This window comes from Drosophila ficusphila, unplaced genomic scaffold (assembly GCF_018152265.1).
Source record: "Drosophila ficusphila isolate 14025-0441.05 unplaced genomic scaffold, ASM1815226v1 contig_412, whole genome shotgun sequence".
Lineage (NCBI taxonomy): Eukaryota > Metazoa > Arthropoda > Insecta > Diptera > Drosophilidae > Drosophila > Drosophila ficusphila.
The window spans coordinates 2,842,537-2,862,450 of NW_025064326.1; the positions used below are offsets into that span (position 1 = coordinate 2,842,537).

Below are 19,914 nucleotides of genomic sequence, written 5' to 3' on the forward strand. Positions count from 1 at the left end.
AACGAAGCGGAAAACTCCCTTGTTACGACCATTGAGGAAAAACTCCAATAAACTCTGCAAATATAAAGTATACCATTTTCAAGAGAAATAAAATAATGCCATTTGAATATGTACTCCATATACTTTTTACCACTTCATATAGAAACAAATAAATAAATAAGAAAGAAAAACTAAGCGAACTATATGTAACATTTTAAAGTTGTAAGGGAATTTGTTTGTTTTGAAAAGGACATATTTACATAACCAAAATTGATGTAAATATTTTATATTTTTTCTCCCTACTGACGAATATTTATTTATGTACTTTTTATATTTAACAACTAATTGGCTATTTACCCACATCAATAGTTATCGACGTGTAAATAGCTTTTTTCCTACTAAAAATTCCCAATCTCACATTACTTAAATCGATTTTTACCTACAGGATTGTAAAGCATGCGTGAAAAAAAACCATTTCCAGTTAATTCAAGTGAAGAAAGCTTTATGGCGAGTATAAAATAAGGAATGCCTGCTTCCAATCAATTTCAAAGTCATTGGTTACAAATTTTAAGTGCAGGCCCAATGTTAATCAAAATTAAATCCCATAAAAAGCACAACGACAAACTTCTTATCGCCTCGCGCCATGTACACGGTTAAAAACAGGAAGTGCCGTTCGCTGGAGTAAATGGGAAAAGCAAGAAAAGCAAGAAAAGCGAGAAAATGAAGTGTGGTGGGTGGTAAATCAGCAATGAGCAGAAGGTAATGTGCCTTCATAATTCAACGTCACAACGGCATCGTCATCATTTTTCTGCGGCCAACGCAACGGCGATGACATCAACAGTTCTGCATAAATTTGCACCCGATAAAAATTTCAAATGTTTTCATCAAATCATTTTCGGTGAGCAGCAGCATAAAACCCAGGGAATTTTCGGGGGGCGGTGGAGTGGGAGGTGGATATGGGGCTTGGGGCTCTGAGATCTGGGGTCTAGGCAAAGCGAGTCGAGACGAGTCGAGTCGTCATCCATCATTAATGGAGCGCACGAGGGCCGAAGGAGTTGAAACGGCAACTAAGCGCCACGGGCTACTGCGGAAAATGCGGAAAATTCGGGGTGCGGAAAGCGGGTCTGCAGCTGAGAAACGTTGACGATGACATTACTTTTTAATGACTTTGACTTTCTGCAGCAATTGGTGTGCGTCTGGCACTCCGATACCCACACCCGCACACTCGCACACACACACACACCGCCTTTGTTTCGTTTTATGAGCCTCATTGAAGACTGGGCGTTCGCTCGGATTTTACTCTCGTTTTTTATTTTTATTGTTCCGCTTTAAATTTGCTCCTCTTTTGTTGGGCTCTGATTTCCTTTTTTTTTTGCTGGCAAAAGCACATATTTAGCAAATTATATTGAGAGAAAAATAATAAATGTCGCAGTACACAATGTATGCGTGTAAAAAGTCCTTTAGAAATCTCACAAATGAAAAGTGTATACATATTAAGTACTGGGTATATAACTTATTTCGCTTTTGTATTCTCAAAAAAATATAGATTATGCGGAATTCCATATATAACACTGGGCTGTCGCCATTAAACACCATTTCACCTTTTTTTGTGCTCCAAACATTTTAAATAGCATTTATTTCCCCACCAACCTTTATGGTTCTTTTCATAAAAGATATTTTCATTGGAAAACTTTTTTAAAACGCGACATGAAAACGGCTATTTCGTAACCGAGGCTTTCCATCGCAATTAAAGTGCATTGGGGAGCGCTTAAATGTGTTGGCCAGTTTTTGTGGGAGTTTTTGTGTTCGTGTTGGGCCACGCCTTCTTTTTTACAGCCTACTTTCTGGCCAAAAGACGGTCGCTTTTCGGAGTCGCCGGCCGAAACCGCCGTCGGCTGACGGCTGCCAATATTCATATAATATTTTCACTGTGAAATATTTTCTGCTCATAAAAGAAAATTGACTGCGAAAATTGTTTTTACCGAGGCGCTCAACAGCCCAACTACCCCCGCCTCCTCCCCCGCCCCCTTTGGTGTTTCCCAGTTGGGCTCCAGTTTTGTGGGCGGTCGCGAATGGGGGCGTGCTTTGTTTACTTTTTGCGTGTGCATTTTTACGTTTTTATGCGTTATTTTGCATGCATCAGCGCGTTATTAAATTCCGCGCTCCACAAGGAGCCAGCATCCGCATCCGCAGCCGCATCCATCCTGCTTCTTCGCCGCTTTCCGGGAGTCTCATTTAACCGCAAGCTCCTTGCCATAAAAGCCAAAAAATAACACAAGAAACATACACTGCCACCCCGCCCCCCGCCCATCAAATTCGGCACATTGTTCCGCCTTGAATACGCAATTGCTCTGTTTGCTCGGTCGTATAAATTCGCGGCACTCCGCGGATTTTGCATCCGCACTCGAAATGCAAGACACGCATTTTCGCCGGCACACGATTATGAACCTCGATGCTTGTCACCTTATACCACCAGTAGCAGCATATAGATACTGACTCGTAGGGCCGATTAGGGACTAATCCCAGCTGAGAGGACTCAAGGAGGATGCCGTCATTGAACCGATACGCAAAGGGTTGGGTCTCCGGCATTGGAAGCCCCTACAAGGAATAAACTAGTTGGGAAGGTTTAAAACTCATCAAAGGGAATCTATATTTACACAAGAGATTTCCATTGCTTTCTTTAATATTCATTGGCCTGAAAGTCTGCACTTTTTCATTCAAAACTTCGCATTTACACATTTTAACTCATCACACAATGTTTTTACAAAATATCAATATCAATAAATCGCGGCAAAACATGATTCGTATCTATGCCAACAATTTTTTGGCATGCGAATAGAAAAATACTTTCTGTGATGTATTTTTTTATTGCGATAGCATTCAAACCATTTAATTTGGTATCGGGTTTTACTTTTTGTAAACACTGAAAAGGAAATACATCCATATCAAAGTTTATAAGTGAGTAAAAATTCGAGCCATTATGTTAGCTGGCAAAAATATTTTATTCGGCACAAAACGGGGTTTCAATTACACATTTTCCATATTTAGAGATTTTTATATATTTTATATTTGGATTTTTTCGTTCATTTTTTCACAGGACTTTAAATCCCTTTAAGGATCTTAACATTTTGCTGGCCGTTATTTCAAAACATCATGTTAAGGTCTTGCTAACAGCAACAAGACCATGTTATTTACAGCCAAATGTTAGCTATCACCCCGCTGTCACTGTTAACCGTTAGCACAGTTTCCCCATTTCCTTTTATTTGCAGGATGTTAAGGATGGGGTTGCTCTGTACATGTTTGCAACAGGATATTGTAACAGCCGAAGGATGTTAACTTTTGGCAGTTGTGAGGGCTGTGAAAGAAAGTTTAGACATCTAAAATAATGTTTAAAATAATCAATTCAGAAAAAGAATAAATATTGTATACTATATAGTAAACTCAATTATACAATAAGTAACTTTGGTTTTACCCACATTACCCATTTATATAAATTCAAATTAGATTTGTATTTAATTTGCATCGCCACAAGTTACCACTCAATTCCCAATTTCTTAAGCAGATTTTCCCAACAATTTAATTGCATTTAATTTCCATTCAAAGCGAGATCGGGTGATGGATGCTCACCTTTAAACTTGCTCGGCGAATTCGCAATAAATACCTGTTCCAGTGTACATCGATAAACACATGCAATGCAATTCATCATTCACCGGCACACACACACACTCACACACGCGGGGATGATCTGGTGGTGGAGCAGGGGCTTTCGAACGCTTTCGGGGACTGGGATGCGGAATCTTTTGAAAGGACGAGGCCGCCGCCAAAACGTCCCATTAACAGGAGCTCAATGCACAAAAAGTCAGATCCCATGGCTGATGGCTGGAGCCAAAAAGCGAATGTCAACACTATCAATCATCGCTTTGACAGTTTGAGTGCTTGTTTTAGTATTTGTGCTTTTGATTATGTGCCCCACACACACACACACACACACTGGCACAGCGGGGCCCGGCCACCCACACACATGCAGGCGCATCAATTGATACACTTACAACAAATTGTTCGTAGTGGAACACGTGGGCGTTGCCCCGCCCTGCGGACTGGATTGGATCGGATCGGGCACGGGATATATATATGTATGTAGTACGTGGCTATAGGTGGGTTGGGGCAGGACCATTTGATTGATGGAGCCACCGACCTAAGCCATTTTAAATGAACAAATTGAATGTGCGGAAGCACACATGCACACCTACAGCAGCGGTCGCGTGCATAGGACTTTAAATTAAATTTAAATCCATAAGATTTCAAGCTAATGTGGATGGTGCTTCAGGTTTGAATATAAATAAATTAGAATGAGCATACTTTTAATATAATATATTAATGCACCACTAGTGTTCTGCCCTCGATTGTGGGTTTGTGTCTGTGGTTGCCTGCTGGTGATTATAGTAATTTAATTTCTTCAAACAAAACAAATTTGCAGAAAAAAATCGAAACCGAACGAAAGCCAAAAACAAATAAAACGCTAAAACATGGGAAATCGGACCACCAGGTCAACGTGCGGTGAGTGCAAATGGGTTGGGTCTTGCCCGGAACGTGGTTAGTTGGCGCTGCCTCCGGCGATCCTCCTGCTCCATCCGCTGGCGCAGCTCCTCCAGTTCCCGGCGCTTCGCCTCCTGCACCTTCGAGTTCTGGACATTGAAGAGGCGACGCTGCTGCACTCGCGACTCGGCGGACAGGTTGAAGGGTTCGACCTTCACTTTCACCTGCGGAGCGACTGAGGGACGATTCATCGCCTTCAGCGGCTGACGGCTGCTCTGCGGAATAGGCTTGGCCCTGGTCATCAGCTTCCGCTGCAGCTTCAACTGCTCGTCCTGCTCCTTCTGCAGCTGCTCTGCCCGCTGGCGACGCCTCTTCTCCATCTCCAGCGAGTTTCTCAGCACATTGGGGGTCATCGGACAGGTGATGCGGTGCACGGCGGACTTAAGGGCCTGCCGTTCGTGCACCTGCCGGAAGTCCGGCATCGGGCGGCTGTGGAACTCGCGCATCTTGCGCTCCTGCTCGTGGCACTCGCGGATCAGCCGGTCCTTGCGGCTCGAATAGATGTCCTTGAAGCTGTAGGCCTAGGGGTAGAGTGTTGGTATTAAAGAAAGAAAGTTCATACATATTTAACAAAGACCAAAAACCTAAAAAAATGTACTTTTTAGTTTTGATGCAGTTTAGATTTAGTTAAAATTCCAACTCACAAGAAAACATACCTTTGGAGTAGCCTTTTGAGGGGGGAGTATGGGCTTCTCCCGGCCGAGGTTCATATCCTTCATCAATTTTTCGACCAACGCCTGCGAGTGCTGCTGGGCCTGGCTGACAATCAGGCTGCCACGTCGCTGGATCTGCTCCACCTTCTCCCGGTGAACCTGAAGGCTGGACAACTCCTCGACGGCGGTGGTGAAGACCTCATCCCCGGCCGACCACTCGGGAATTCCTGATGCAAAGTCGTCCAAGTGACGCACTCCCAAATCGTCCCAGTCGTACTCCAATTTCGAGGCGGACATGGTAATAATATTCGAACTAATTTCTGGATGTGCTCTCTGCTATCGATGATATGACAGCTAATGTAGAGTGGCCGGAATTTCAGTTACATTCAATTATCAGCCTACTCTGATCCGGAGCTTCAGGTAAAATGTTTCGGCATTAGTGAAAATCTCATTTGAACGTGCCGACATGAATTATGTAAAGTATTCCGACTGACACTTGGTCGGTGCTCCTGAATGGTCTCTGCTGTCTGCAGTTTCCGCCGCAACCGAATGCAGTTTCGCAACGAGGGAGGCGCAGAGGAGGGGGCGTGGCACCCCCTGTCGGTCGATCCTGTCAGCTTCCTGTCCAACTGTCTGTCCCCGTCAGTCGAGGACGTCTATGTGGTGTCAATTTGATTGCAAAGGTAATTCAAATAATCTCATCATACACAATCTAGCTGTGTATCCTGCCCTGCTCCTCCACCACTTCATCCCCATCTCAGTGCGAAATCCAGCAGGACTCTCCCTTCGTTTCGACGACAACTTCAAAGCGAGCTCTGAAAATAAATCAAATTAAATTTTACATTTTTTTTGCCCCGCTGTGTGGGTGAAATTTAATTTTCAGCAACTGATTTCGTCGGATTTCATTAAAAAGGCTCTCTATAATTAAATTGATTAAGAGATGGAATATAAAAGTGCGAAATGTGTATGTACATTAATCCTGCCCAGCTAATGATTGCGAAATGCCGGCTTTGGCAGCTGACCAAAAGGTTTGAATACAGAGTTAATTGATTTTCCGACTGGTATTCAGTTTAAAGGTGGAAACCATATTGAAAACAAACAAATAAATGTTTTTAAATTACTATAATTGTAAATCTAATGAACACTTTCCTCCAAAAAGGTTTGTGCTCCTTATATATTTACTTACTTATTTTCTGATACATGACGCCTTAGTATTTATTTCTACAACTTCTTTGCACGCAACGTAAGCAATGAGTAATTAGTGAAAAGTGTCGCAACTAATGACCCCATCAAGAGCAATTTCCCTTATCAATACGCTCTTCACACTCGCCGAGCGAAAGCTGTAAAAGTTCGCTAATCCGGAATACTTTTTTGATTAACCAAGCAACAACAAGTTGCCCCGAAGTTTGTGGCCAGACATGTGCCATAATAATCCACTCGAGCCGAGTCCTGTCCTGATTAGAACTATGTAAATACACATGTTCCTTGGATCTGCGAGGGTCCAACTCGCACATGAGCTGGTGGTAACTTTTTAAAAGCCCGCCAGATAGCCGACAGTGCTTACAAAATAAAAGTTCGGCCCTATATCTCTGATAGACATTAGTAAGGCGAAAAGTTAACAAAGGGGCGAGCTGGCGAGTAGGAGTGCTGGGGAAAACTTACCGACTGATAAACGTGCCTCACAAACAGAGAGCAAAAGTTATCCCGAAACTTGCCGCAAAACAAAAACTCGTTCTTGCTATCTCTGCGATAATTGCTCCTTTAACTAGACGATTTTTTTCTGCCCCCTCCTCTATTTTTTTTTTGGTTCGGCAAACCCACTTCTGATTAGTTTGCAACCGGAGTCAGGGATCTGGGCTCTGGATCCTTGTGTATTATCTTTCTGTTTGCAATTAGTGGCTCATTTAAAAGAGATTTGCAGCAGCGACTCCTGCTGATTGGATTGGATTGGGTCAAAGGTCTCTGCTATCCCTTCTACCCCGAAATGATTGAAATTCGAGCCGGAGGGCGGAATGCGCTGAAATGGGGGGGGAACAATGCCGCCAGTCCATCCATGCGAACAGGTTCGTTCGCCGTGCCAAACATTAAACGCTACGACTTTCCTGTCCCACATTCTTCTCGAATCATTTAACCCGAGCGCCATTTTCATAAAACGAAATTATTAAAATTGTTTATTCGGGTCTGTCGTGTGTGGCCATGTGTGTCGCTGTTTTATCCCGGGATGTGCACATTCTGGCGCACAAAAACATTATCATTGAGCAGTTAACCATACAGAAAAGCAACTTTAAATTAAATGCAAGAGTGCCCCTCCAAATTGAAACAGCAAATGGTTGTTGAATGAATTACTATCCTTTGTACTTATCACAAAGGTAATGGCTTTGCATTTCATATTCGAAAAAACCTTTAAGCGCCATATCTTTGATTGCCGTTTTTCACTTCTGCTTGGCGAATTATTAAACGCTGCGGTCGATGCATTTTTCACATTATTTAGGCCACAAATCTTTTTCGAGCATTTTTAAATAGAGCCGTTTTCTGCTGTGACGTTTTACATGTCGCACAAAATGAATTGCGAATTTATTTATCGATATGTTTACGCCTGGCGCGACCAATCCACCAAAATCAAAAACAAACGCAATCCAATTGCGGACTTGCAGCTCCGAAATGAAATGTGTCAGGCCATCAATTAATGAATATATGCGACAGCGGCCGTATTGTCAATCATAATTATTGATTGTCCATTACGAGCTTAATTTATGCACGCCAGACGGAAAGTGTTCGTGCTGAAAGGCGGTAAAGAATCGATTAAAATGTTCGTTGGGGACATCAATTCGGCTAAAAGTGGGAATATTCCGATGGCACTCCCGCACATTCCAATTCCAATTCCAATTCCGATTCGTGAGGTGTTGACATTAGAGTAGGAGTATCTATTTCTGATATTTACGACATCGCTCTACCCGGGATTATTTATGGCCGTTAATGCACGGGGCGTTGGTCAGCGAAATGTAAATTTAATTTGTTAGCCGTGTCAACTGTCCGAACGCCCGACTTACGGCGCTCAAAGCCAAGGGCCAAACAATGCGCGCTTTCTTATCGCATATCAGCAGCAGCGGCCAGAAGTTCCCTCCTCCTCCGACTCTTGCGACTCCTGCCTCATGTCCTGCCACACGTCCTGGCCCACACAGCACATCCTTGCCCCGAAGTCCAGCCCGAGCCGAAGCTGAAACTGAAACTGAAGCTGAAGCCTTGCTTGACGCAACAGCAGACCAATAAACAAAAGCATTAAACCCATAAAACAGGGAACATGGCACTCTCGAGAATTAACACTACATTATTCACAATGCAATTTCGAAACAAACGAAATGGCGATTGTGGAAAGGGTTCGAATGGGGAGTACCAGGTGATTATTGGGTTTGGTATTTAATGGGTATTATAAATGGGTAGAATAAATAATATTTTATACTGTATTCCCTTTAAAACATTTTAAGATATCAGTAGAATATAAATGAATATGAAAATAAGAGATCAAAGTGGATATTGATTTGATACAAATGGATAATTGTTTTTAAGGACCAATCAAAATTATTTAAAAATATTTATAAGCATAAAAATCATGTTGAGATGGTTCCTATAGAGTAAACCTTTTTATACATAGATTCTTGCTCACTTAAAATCCCGAGATACCCCTCAGACACCCTGGATAAGTTTTATAAAAAATGTTTCAACTCGAAACGGCAACGAATGCGAATGCATATGGATGTGGTGGAGTGAATGGGAGAAGTGGGTTATAAAAAGTGGGTGGCTGGGTCGTTTTTGAGTGTTCATATGTCTGTCTTTCTGGGCGGAAGGGGGAGGTGCTGGTGACCCAGATGGATGCCATTGTGGCTGCGGCATTTGCCTCCGGGCGGTCTTCGCGCTCCGTAGGTGTTTCCCGGTGTTCTCGGTGGGCCAGGATCGCAACTGGGATTGGTCTGCACCTTTGGCCGCTCCCGCACCCGCTCCTCTTTCATTTGCTAAAAAAATGTGAAAAATTAAAAATATTGTACGCGTGCACACACAACAATGTGCGAGCGTGTCTATATATTCCCGGGTGCTCCTCCGTTTTCCCGTGATACTTGGCCGTGTTCCTTTTATGCATATTTCCCACAACACATTTTGGAGTCGAGGCTTTCGCTTTTAAATCATCCAAAGGGGGCTACTCCTGCCACATATATTTATACAGATATATATATATATATATGTATAGTTAGTTCGCGGCTGAAGTCGGGCTTATCCCATCAGCAGCATCAGAGGTGCCCCTTTCCCATTTTCCATTTTCCTCTCCCCCTCCCCTTGTTGATTTATGTTCGGAGTTTGCGTTCATTTATCATTACAGTTGAGAGCATGGCCGCTTTGTTCCTTCCTTTTTTATTAATGCACAATATGCACAGTCGCCGTGAAAGAATAATACTTTTAATAAAAGTTCTTGTTTTTTTTTTTTTTGTTGTTTTCCAGGTGCAAAATGTGGTGCTTATCGCGGCCATGCTTTTACCATTTACATTTTAAACAACTCCAATCAATGGGTTGCAAGCGGAGCAAAACAATTGTTTTTTCTGGTTACCACATTCATGGCAACAGATAAAACCAATAAAAAGGGGCAGAAAAACAAAAGGAATAAATAAAACGTTACCCAATATACGGCTTAATTTAAGCCAATGAAAAACACTTTTCCAAACTAAATTCAGCCGACCTTCGATAACTAGCTTATGGGAGAAATACAGATATTAAATACTTGTTAATATAATTAGTTTGCCCACAAGCCGCACTTCAATTTTAAATTTAATTTTAGCTAAGCCAGTGAGGCCAACATAAAACAAAACAAACACACAAAAATATTGTTTAATCTCTATAAAAAGTATTTGCAAAAAATGTCCAACTAGCGAAACGAAATAGTTGGCCGACCAAATCTGCTTTAAAAATCCTTTTGTTGGAAAACAGAACGAAAACATTTTCATTCCCCGTTTGCAACCGCGCTTAATTAAAGTCCTTTGCCAGCAGGAATTTTTAATTCCATAAAAACAAATACGAACCAAAGGAGCAGTGTTCACCGGAGACAATCGTAAAAGTACAGTGGGCCCTGCACAAACAGCCCGGCGAGGAGCATCATCATCAGCAGTCAGCAGTCAGTTGTGTTTGCGCAGCCGTGGGTAAAAAATTCAAAAACATAAACGGAAATTACCACAAAATAGAAACCGCAACCGAAGCCGAACCGAACCACCCAGGAACCACTTTTGGTGGCCCCACCATCACCACACATCTCCCTTTGGGATGCAGTGTCCTGGTCCTCGTCCTGGATGTTGTTGTTCCGCCGCAATCTAGCAGGACAATCTTTTGATTAACATTCTTGGCTTTTTTTGGGGGGGAAATTAGTTTTTATGTTTATTACCTGAACCATTTAAGGGCGCTGACAATGCTCCGAGCAGCAGAGCAGAGAATTTTTCCAGCGTCCTGATGATGATGATGACAGGAAGTCGGAAGACCGGAAAACCGGAAAACTGGAGGAGCGGAGCAAAGAAACGATCCTAATCAATACTTCTCCTGGCTCCTGGCCGACAGACCAGCACTTAATTAATGCAAATGGTGGCCATTCGTTGATTTTAATTTAGATTGCCGCCGACTTATTATGTAAATCGAAAGTTGGCGAAATGAAACGAAAACGAATTCAGGTCGTCCTGCGGCTGCCGGGCTGCTCTCCATCGCCAATTAAGCAATTAAATTCGGTGTCCTGGCCGACGTGTCATTATCAAATGTTATTCGAAATTAATAAATGTCCAAGGACAGGCCCAAAAGGCAAACACAGTTCATTGCAACTGAAGGCTGACGTTTTAATTAACTAATCATTCTGGGAAATATTTCCTCTACATTTCGCCCGCTTACTTTTGTCCCAGCTCGCTGGCATAAATTGAATTTGGTCCTTTCGGTAATCGTGTTCGGCAGTGAATGTCCTGGCCAGAGGAAGAGGAAGAGGATGGGGAGGAGGAGGAGGAGGATGTCCTGGCCATCCTGCTCGGTGCAGCTGCAGTTGGCAGGAGCTCCCTGCTAAGCCTGCCGGGCATTTTGACGGTGTTTTGTGTGTGGGTCGCACCGTAAATCAGCCGGCATTATTTGTCACATGCACAGGGCTTACAAACTGATAACGAATATTAATTTTGCACCTGGCCAAAGGTAAGCAAGAATGCGAACCGAGCACCGAAAACCGAAAACTGCTGCAAGCAACTTATAATGTCTCCCTGCGCATAATTCAATGGCTCCGTCCGTCCGTCCGGGCGATGATAAATTCGTACAAAAGTCCCCAGACTTAAGTCGGGCAGGTAATTAAATCAAAGGATGTCAACTGCTAATGGAAAACAAATATTTTCCATGGTCGCTGGCAGACTCTTCGCTTTTTCGCAGTCCTTCAGCAAGAGATGCGGGCAAAAGCGAGAAAGTTGCAAAACAAACATTCGAAACTCAGAAGATAACCAACCATTGAGTGCTTGAATTTTGTGTGACACATCAGAAATCAAAGATTTAAAGACCTTCGAAATAAAACTTTAAATTCTTTTTCGCTTTTCCATAAATTTTTAGCTTTTAAATATGTGCCATCACAAAATTGCAAATGCAAATCAAGTTTAAAAACAAATCAATTTGTCTAGTTTTCGGGAAATATTCCAACCACAAATGAAAGTGTTCACAATTTCGCACATATCAAACTGTTTGCGGTTGGCCAAAAAAATGCTCTCTGCCCCGCAAGAAATGGTAATTTAAAATATTGTGTATTAATTAAGGTGTGGCAGCCCAGTTAGAATATGGCTGATGCAGAACGAAATCAAGAGTTGGTTCCCTGGAATGTCTCGACCGAGTTGTTTGAAATTTGATGCCTGAGGCAACGGCATGCAATTGCCCCGAATAGCAATTAAATTTTCGCCTCAAATTGCACAAATTGACATCGAAAATAAATTCCCTGCCTGTAGCAGCAGCAGCAGCAGCAGCAGTTGCAGTTGCAAATGGAGCAACAAGAACAAAAGACTGCAGAACAGTTTAAAGGACTCGCATTAAGTCGCTTCCTTTTGCCAGCCAGCTGGCTCAGTTTCCCACTCCTTCGGGGGTCCAGTGCATCATTCCGTGACCTCCTTTTCCCCGACTTTTCCCTCCGCCAAACGGAGGAGTGCCAGGAGAAGTTAGTGCTACCTGAAGTTTAGACCAAGTTGTCGGCAGGCGCTTCTCGTGTTGCCTAAACAGATTAAGCTCCAAACACATGTGCTTTGCAATTTTACGCGTTGCCACTACCGCACTCGCCAGCTCCCCTCCTTCCCCCTGAATCCCGATCCTGAGCCAGGACCTCGGATTCCGGATTGCGGAGTTGCGAGGCCCGAGGCCATGGCATAACCGCCGCATTAATTCCTAGTGCCAGACACCTTTCTCGTTAGCGGTTTCCCCAACTTATTTAATTTCACAGAGCCTCGACCACGACGCCTCAACTTTGCTTGCTTTGAATTTTGCGTGCGCGGAAAATCCCCGGTCGGGAAACCCAGGCGGAAAAGCGGATGTGGCCCGGCAAAGTTAAACAGCTTTCCCAACTGTTGAGGTGTGTGTGTGTGTGTGGGTGGGTGTGTGTGTTGTGTTTATTCGAATCCCGAATCGTCGACATCTTGTTTCGCCCTATTTAATTATCGAATGCATCAGCAACAGTTGCCGCTTTTGAGGGCCACTTTTTTGGCCAAAAACTCCTCACGTTCATCGCGACCCGCAGGCACCCGCTTTTCACATTTCCCCATTTTTCCCGAAAAATTTCCCGTGTATAATTTATGGTCTGCAACGGATTTGCACGCGGCCTTAGTTAAGGCTAACGAATGCGCATACGTGCGCTCACGTAGCGGTAAAGATAAGGGGACAAACTATACGTTCTCCTATATATATGTTCTATATATATGTATGCTGGATGGCTGATATCGGACTGGACGGCAGATACCTCGGGCGAAGGCCAGGACGAACATGTTAACAAGGATTCATCCCTGCGCCCTTAAACGGTGGAATTTAAGCCGGAGTTAAGTTGTGGCTTTCTGTTTATTTATGTGAATATATTCTGAAATATTTTAGCAGAGCGAACGATTCTAATCCATACTCCACAATTTAAGCTTTTAAAATAAATAAATACCGAACATAGCAAACTTCAATTACTTTTCAAGTTTTTGGAAAATCATTTCGCGTTGAATGAGTTTAATCACATTACGGAAATGCCATTAAAATCATAAACATCCACATAATTAAACAGCATGAAAAATGCCCCGGGACTAAACTGCCATCCACATGGCTGTTGATTTTTGAAATTCGATTTGGTGAGGCTTCTGGCATTTGTTGTAATAATTTTATACATTTCATGCAAAGCTGAGCTTGGATAGAGTTCAAATTCCATTGTCAGATCAGAGGGCTCTTGGCACTCGCTGCTCCGGGCATAATTAAACGCTGTGGAATTTCATTATAAAACTCGCAGACATTTGCCAGATGCCAGGCTCTTTTTCGCCGGAGTAGATGGCAATCGACTAGAGGTGAGCCCGCCAGCCAGTTCTCAAGTTTTACACACTAAAATGTCATTATGCTGCACTTGAGAAGGGGATTAAATAGAATTAAGTATAATATATATAAAAGAAAGTGTACTTTGCTATTAATTCGGTTTTGAAATCACACTCCCATCTCTAAAGCCAACTCCTTGAGGCCTTTCATTCGGGAGTGAAACAACTTCGCGGGGTTATTTCTTTCGCTGCTCGCAAATACTTCCCTCAAGTTTATTTTATATTGAAATTCGCTCGTTAGGCGGTAATTTTCCTTGCGAAGTCAGTTTCCCCGGCAGTCAGTTTTCCCCCAAACTTCGCCGGGGAAACCCACTCGTGCACTGGCTGGCCGGCCCTTCGACCGAGTTGATTTTTCACAATTTCCGGTCAAGCGAAAGCTGCTCGGCACCAAATGGCGGAAACGTAATTTGGCCATTGGCCATTATTTTCGGCTCTGACCGCAAAGCCAATGCGAACTCATCGTCCTTCGAAGGACGTGGCCCGGTGTCCATGGCCTCATCATAATCGAAGCCACGGAGCTGAAGGACTGCGCCACAATGCGGTTTCCGCTGCCAGCTGATTGGCTTCCGTTTCCGCTAATTTTTGGAAAAGTTGGCGCCGCTTTTCGGCCTCTCGGCTCCTCCTCGCTTTCCCCATGTGTCCAGTAGTAGTAGTTTTCCGGCCAGCGAGGCATTTAAGGATCTCCGGAACAGTTGATTAGGTTCGCAGCTCATTGCAGAGGCTTTCGAATGCCAATCAGCACTGATAAACTGACCGAGAGTGAGTGGAATGGAGTTCTTTTAAATCATTTGCGATACATCAGGAACGACATGTTGTTGCAACAAAATCAGCGACTGCAGATATAGAAATGAAAACCCTGCAGCTTGTGAACCAATTCGAAATCCTTTTCGTCCATCTACACATTTCTCGCCGGACTCTTTTATTGCCCTGCACACTCGCTGTTCGCTGTGTCTAAGCACATCAAATATGTATTCGGAATGGAAATTTAAAACCTTATTACTGCCAGAGTGGAGAGCGAAAAAATATAAATATTTTATGGCGAAAATATTGCAGCTCGGATAGGGACAATGTATGCACATCTGACCCGAGTCCTGGCAAGGACACACAGCTCGACTGCGAAGTCGGACCAAATCCAAACGCCTTGCCCGGCGTTTCGTCCCTTTTTAAATTGTGTAACAAATTGTTCCCCGGGGACGAATTTGGATTAAGTAAAAAAAGGGTTTATTTACGATGCCATACATAACGGCCGTCCGTCCGTTCGATCGTCCTTCTCCATCTCTCCTTGGCCGCCTTGGTCCTTTTTTTATTACGTGCCCAATACTCAATTTGGCCATATTTAAATTCATCGTCTATTCCAGCCAGCCGGCGGCCATTTCGTATGCACAAGAAGCAAGTTCCAGCTGCGAAGGCAAGTTCCCCGGGTTCCCAGGAGGAGTCGGTTCGGTCGGCAGATCTATTGAGTGGTTATTCGAATTGAACTTTGAGGTTGGATTCGCTTCATTTTTACGTTATTTATTATGCCCAAAGTTGGCCCCCAGGCTCCCGAGCAGAGTGTTGAAGTGAAGTGAAATGAAATACGGGTGCAATCCATACAAAAACCCAGCAACACAAGAGCAAAAACCCAGAAATGTTTAGGCCAATGTTGTTGGCCGGGTCGTACATTCTGGCCATAGGTGGGCCAAAAACTTGTTTACACAATTCTCCACCGCCGTCGTTGTCCTTGTGCTCCTTGTTCTCCTTGTTCTACTCTGTAAAACAGGCGCCGCTGGGTCGAAGGGAAGGAGCTGAGCAGAAATTTGCAAACAATTTAGTTGCGACGCGACCAGCTGGCATCTTGATAATATTTCGATTTATGCCCCCGAAATCCTGTTTACCCCATAGAGATTGGTCCGCGGAAGGACAGAGGCGTGGGCAGTGGGGGACTGACTGGCCTAGAGTTTCTCTGTTCGCGCACAAGAGTTTAGCTCCAGTCCTTAAATGATCAATCCGGATCTGCATTCTAGAGTTTTTATTACTTGCGTTTATCTCAAATCCACTTGTGTGCACCAAGAGAAGTAAAGGATATTAAAGTAAAGTATAGAAAATGTTGTATATATTTTTTTCTATTCCTGATAGGCAGATACTTGAATTTTTTGAGATATATGAATAGATACTGCCTTTGGTCCATTTATGAATAATTTCATAGTATAGATAATAACAGGGGAAGTCGCAACTTTGAAGGTTCAACTTGCAAAGCGGAAACGTTGTCGTATTTTCCCCGAAGTGTAGTGAAAATTCTTTGTTTTTACTTCTCGGTGAAGTGAAAACTTTTCGCCAGAACTTTTTGCGGTGGTCCGCCCACCAGCCCACAAGGCCACAAGCCCAGAAGCCCGGAAACCCAGGCCTGTCACACACGGTAAACTTCAAACTGTAACGAGACGGAACTGATGTCACCTGAGCTGGCTGCCAAGGCTTTTGCGCTCAATTTGACAGACAGCAGTGGGTTTGGTATTGGGATTGGGATTGGTACTGGAAATGGGACTGGGATTGGGTCTGGGCTTCGGATTCCGTGGCTGGGCTGCGGATGAGCTCGTTACTAAGTTCGAAACCGAGACATCTGTCCAGGTTGTCCTCCCAGTCCCGCTCGTCCTCGTTATCCTGGTTGTCCTGACCGACCGGATACGTTGACAGCCAAACGAATTTGATGGATACGAGTGCAATCCACTAAAATACTTGTCTCCATTGCAATCACATCCAGCTGAGGAGTTGTTTTTCGGAATTGAGCAATAAACATGGGAGTATTTATCGGCTGGGTTGATAAAGGAGTTTATAGAATATGTGAATCTGTTATTTGTTTTTCGAAATATATATGTAGGTACCTATTTGTTGTGGTGTTTTTGAGGTGAACAGTCTTCGGGGAAGCACTGAAGTAATCAGAATTTTAGCGATAGGGGATGCCGAGTATTTCCAGATGTATATAAACAAATCAACTCAGTCTTAGCTCAGCAATTCCCTAGAACAGAAGTCATGCAGCGCCATAAATCGTTCTCAATTTTAGTTATCAGTTTATTAGCAAGTATAAATGCTGAAAAAGTTTGCGAAATATCAACGATTTGTGGCAATGCAGCATCCATAAGATCTCAGATGATTGCCGTGCGGTGGGTTTTTCTCAATCAAAATTATAAATTACATAAATTAGATTTTAATTAATTTTTAGCGTGGAGCAAGAGCGCCATGGAGAACTTTTAGATGACTTGAGCTCAAAACTAAGTAGTTGCCTATCAAAAACCGGGTTAACTACTCAACTATATGGAAAGAGTTGTGCCGAACCTTCGGTACTCACCCAGCACAGTGAAATCAACGTCGTCGTGGTGCCGGAGTACAGTGAACACCCCTTTGTGGTGGCCTGCGATCAACTGAGTCACGGAGGCGGGTGGACCATCTTTCTGCGGCGAACCGACGGCAGCGAGGACTTCTTCCGGGATTGGAATGACTACAAAAACGGTTTTGGGAAGTTGGAGAACGAGTTTTTCCTGGGACTCGATAAGCTGCACGCCATAACTTCATTACAAAGCCAAGAACTGCTGGTTCTGCTCGAGGATAATGAGGGAGATCGGCGATACCAGCTGTACGACAACTTCAGGATCGGATCAGAGCAGGATGGCTTCGCCCTGGAGTCCTTGGGCAACACTTCGGGTAATGCAGGAGATGCCATGGCCACTCATTTGGGTCAGAAGTTCACCACCAAAGACCGCGACAACGACAAGCACGCCACGCTGAACTGCGCCACAAATTACAACAGTGCTTGGTGGTACAACGCCTGTCATCACAGGTAAATACTTCTACTAGAAATGTTTTATATTCACTATTTTATTTTTTTTTTCTTCAAGCAACTTGGCTGGCAAATACGGCGACAACACCCATGGAAAGGGCATCAACTGGTATCAGTTTAAGGGGCACACCTACTCGCTAAAACGTGCGCAAATGATGATAAGACCGAAAAAGCAGTGCCATTAATTGATAAGAGTAAAATATATATTAAACTAGTAAACCCGGCGAACTCCGTTTCGCCACCAGAACGTACTCTTCTGGCATTCACTGTACTACGACCTATGCTCCAACAACGTCGTCTTTCAAACATGTCTTTATAATTTCTGTACAAAATTTACTCAGTTCTAGACTCATGTATAATTACCTACTGACTTGGCAATGTATAAGCGGAAAAAAAAATTATTAAAACGTTAAAACATATTGTGAGTCTAACCATCCTCAAACCCCCCGGAATACACACAAAAAATTTCATCAAAATCGGTTCAGCCGTTTAGGAGGAGTTCAATGACTAACACAAGTACAGAAGTTTTTACAGAAGATTTCCCGTATAATAAAAAAAAAGTAATTCCTTTTCCTGGTCCTAAGCTACCTCCCTACCAATTTTCAGCCAAATCTGTTCAGCCCTTCTTGAGTTATAAGTGGTGTAACTAACATGACTTCCTTTTATATATAAAAAATATAAATATATATATTTATTGTGGTGTTTTTGAGGTGAACAGTCTTCGGGGATGCACTGAAGTAATCAGCGTTTTAGCGATAGGGTTTGCAAGTATTTCTAGATGTATATAAATAAATCAAATCAGTCTTAGCTCAGCAATTCTTTAGAACAGAAGTCATGCAGCGCTGTAATTTGTTCTCAATTTTAGTTATCAGTTTATTAGCATATATAAGCGGTGACAAATATCAATCATCAACACGATTTCAGGTGATTGCTATACGGTGGGTTTTTATTCAATCAAAATTATAAATTACATAAATTAGATAATTAATACCATTTTAGGAAGATGCAAGAGCGTCATGGAGAAATTTTAAATGACTTGAGTTCGAAACTGAACAGTTGCCTGTCCCAAACCGGACCAACTACTCAACTATATGGAAAGAGTTGTGAACCTTCGGTACTCACGCAACACAGTGAAATCAACGTGATCGTGGTGCCGGAGTACAGTGAACGCCCCTTTGTGGTGGCCTGCGATCAACTGAGTCACGGAGGCGGGTGGACAATCTTTCTACGGCGAACCGACGGCAGCGAGGATTTCTTCCGGGATTGGAATGACTACAAAAACGGTTTTGGGAAGTTGGAGAACGAGTTTTTCCTGGGACTCGATAAGCTGCACGCCATAACTTCATTACAAAGCCAAGAACTGCTGGTTCTGCTCGAGGATAATGAGGGAGATCGGCGATACCAGCTGTACGACAACTTCAGGATCGGATCGGAACAGGATGGCTTCGCCCTGGAGTCCTTGGGCAACACTTCGGGTAATGCAGGAGATGCCATGGCCACTCATTTGGGTCAGAAGTTCACCACCAAAGACCGCGACAACGACAAGCACGCCACGCTGAACTGCGCCACAAATTACAACAGTGCTTGGTGGTACAACGCCTGTCATCACAGGTAAGGACTTCTACTAGAAATGTTATTTATTTACTATTTAATTATTTTTCATCAAGCAACTTGGCTGGCAAATATGGCGACAACACCCATGGAAAGGGCATCAACTGGTATCAGTTTAAGGGACACACCTACTCGCTAAAACGTGCGCAAATGATGATAAGACCGAAAAGGTCTTAGAATTAGGTCATTAGAAGCATCATGTGTTGATTTTACTTATTGATGCTTTTCAAGAGAATGATTTGATGCAGTTGCTGATTAGCCAGGTTAAAGTGCTTGTAACCTATCGCCTATAAAACACATAATAAAGACTTACTATAAATGATTTAAACGATTCAGGTTTCTATATCGAGCTCTGGTTTTCGCCCCAAGAACTCCTGTGATTTCGCATTCATCCATTGAAAATCTAGGGGCTGTCAGGGCGGCTGATGATTAAGTAATTAGCGAAAGGCTGGCAAACGAGGCCAATTAGCTGGAGAACGGAAATTAAGCACACATCACATTAGCCAGCGATGCGATCAAGGGCCGTTTGAGGGCTCGAATCTGAAAACTGAAAACTGAAAACCGAAAGCAGAAAACTGGAAGCATGAAGCTCGAAGCTCGAAGGGCTGGCTGCATTTCTTTGGCGCTTTTTTGTGTGGCAATTAGTGCGCCCCGCCGCACTTGCCACCGTAGCTGG

General features: G+C 43.4%; 3 protein-coding genes across 3 annotated transcripts; 2 read left to right on the top strand and 1 right to left on the bottom strand.

The window, feature by feature from the left end:
• Positions 1-4,335: 4,335 nt before the first annotated feature.
• Positions 4,336-5,612, bottom strand: LOC108092311 (targeting protein for Xklp2). The gene is made up of 2 exons (XM_017191846.1): positions 5,232-5,612; positions 4,336-5,096 (listed from the first exon to the last, which is right to left on the bottom strand). The coding sequence occupies exons 1-2, from the start codon at positions 5,523-5,525 to the stop codon at positions 4,527-4,529; spliced, it is 864 nt and encodes a 287-aa protein (XP_017047335.1). The 5' UTR covers positions 5,526-5,612; the 3' UTR covers positions 4,336-4,526.
• An 11,192-nt stretch (positions 5,613-16,804) lies between these two features.
• Positions 16,805-18,046, top strand: LOC108092286 (ryncolin-2-like). Its single transcript, XM_017191821.2, has 3 exons — positions 16,805-16,953; positions 17,013-17,627; positions 17,686-18,046. The coding sequence occupies exons 1-3, from the start codon at positions 16,823-16,825 to the stop codon at positions 17,810-17,812; spliced, it is 873 nt and encodes a 290-aa protein (XP_017047310.2). The 5' UTR covers positions 16,805-16,822; the 3' UTR covers positions 17,813-18,046.
• Positions 18,047-18,452: 406 nt separating this feature from the next.
• Positions 18,453-19,566, top strand: LOC108092580 (ryncolin-2-like). The gene is made up of 3 exons (XM_017192224.2): positions 18,453-18,565; positions 18,627-19,238; positions 19,295-19,566. The coding sequence occupies exons 1-3, from the start codon at positions 18,462-18,464 to the stop codon at positions 19,413-19,415; spliced, it is 837 nt and encodes a 278-aa protein (XP_017047713.2). The 5' UTR covers positions 18,453-18,461; the 3' UTR covers positions 19,416-19,566.
• Positions 19,567-19,914: the final 348 nt, after the last annotated feature.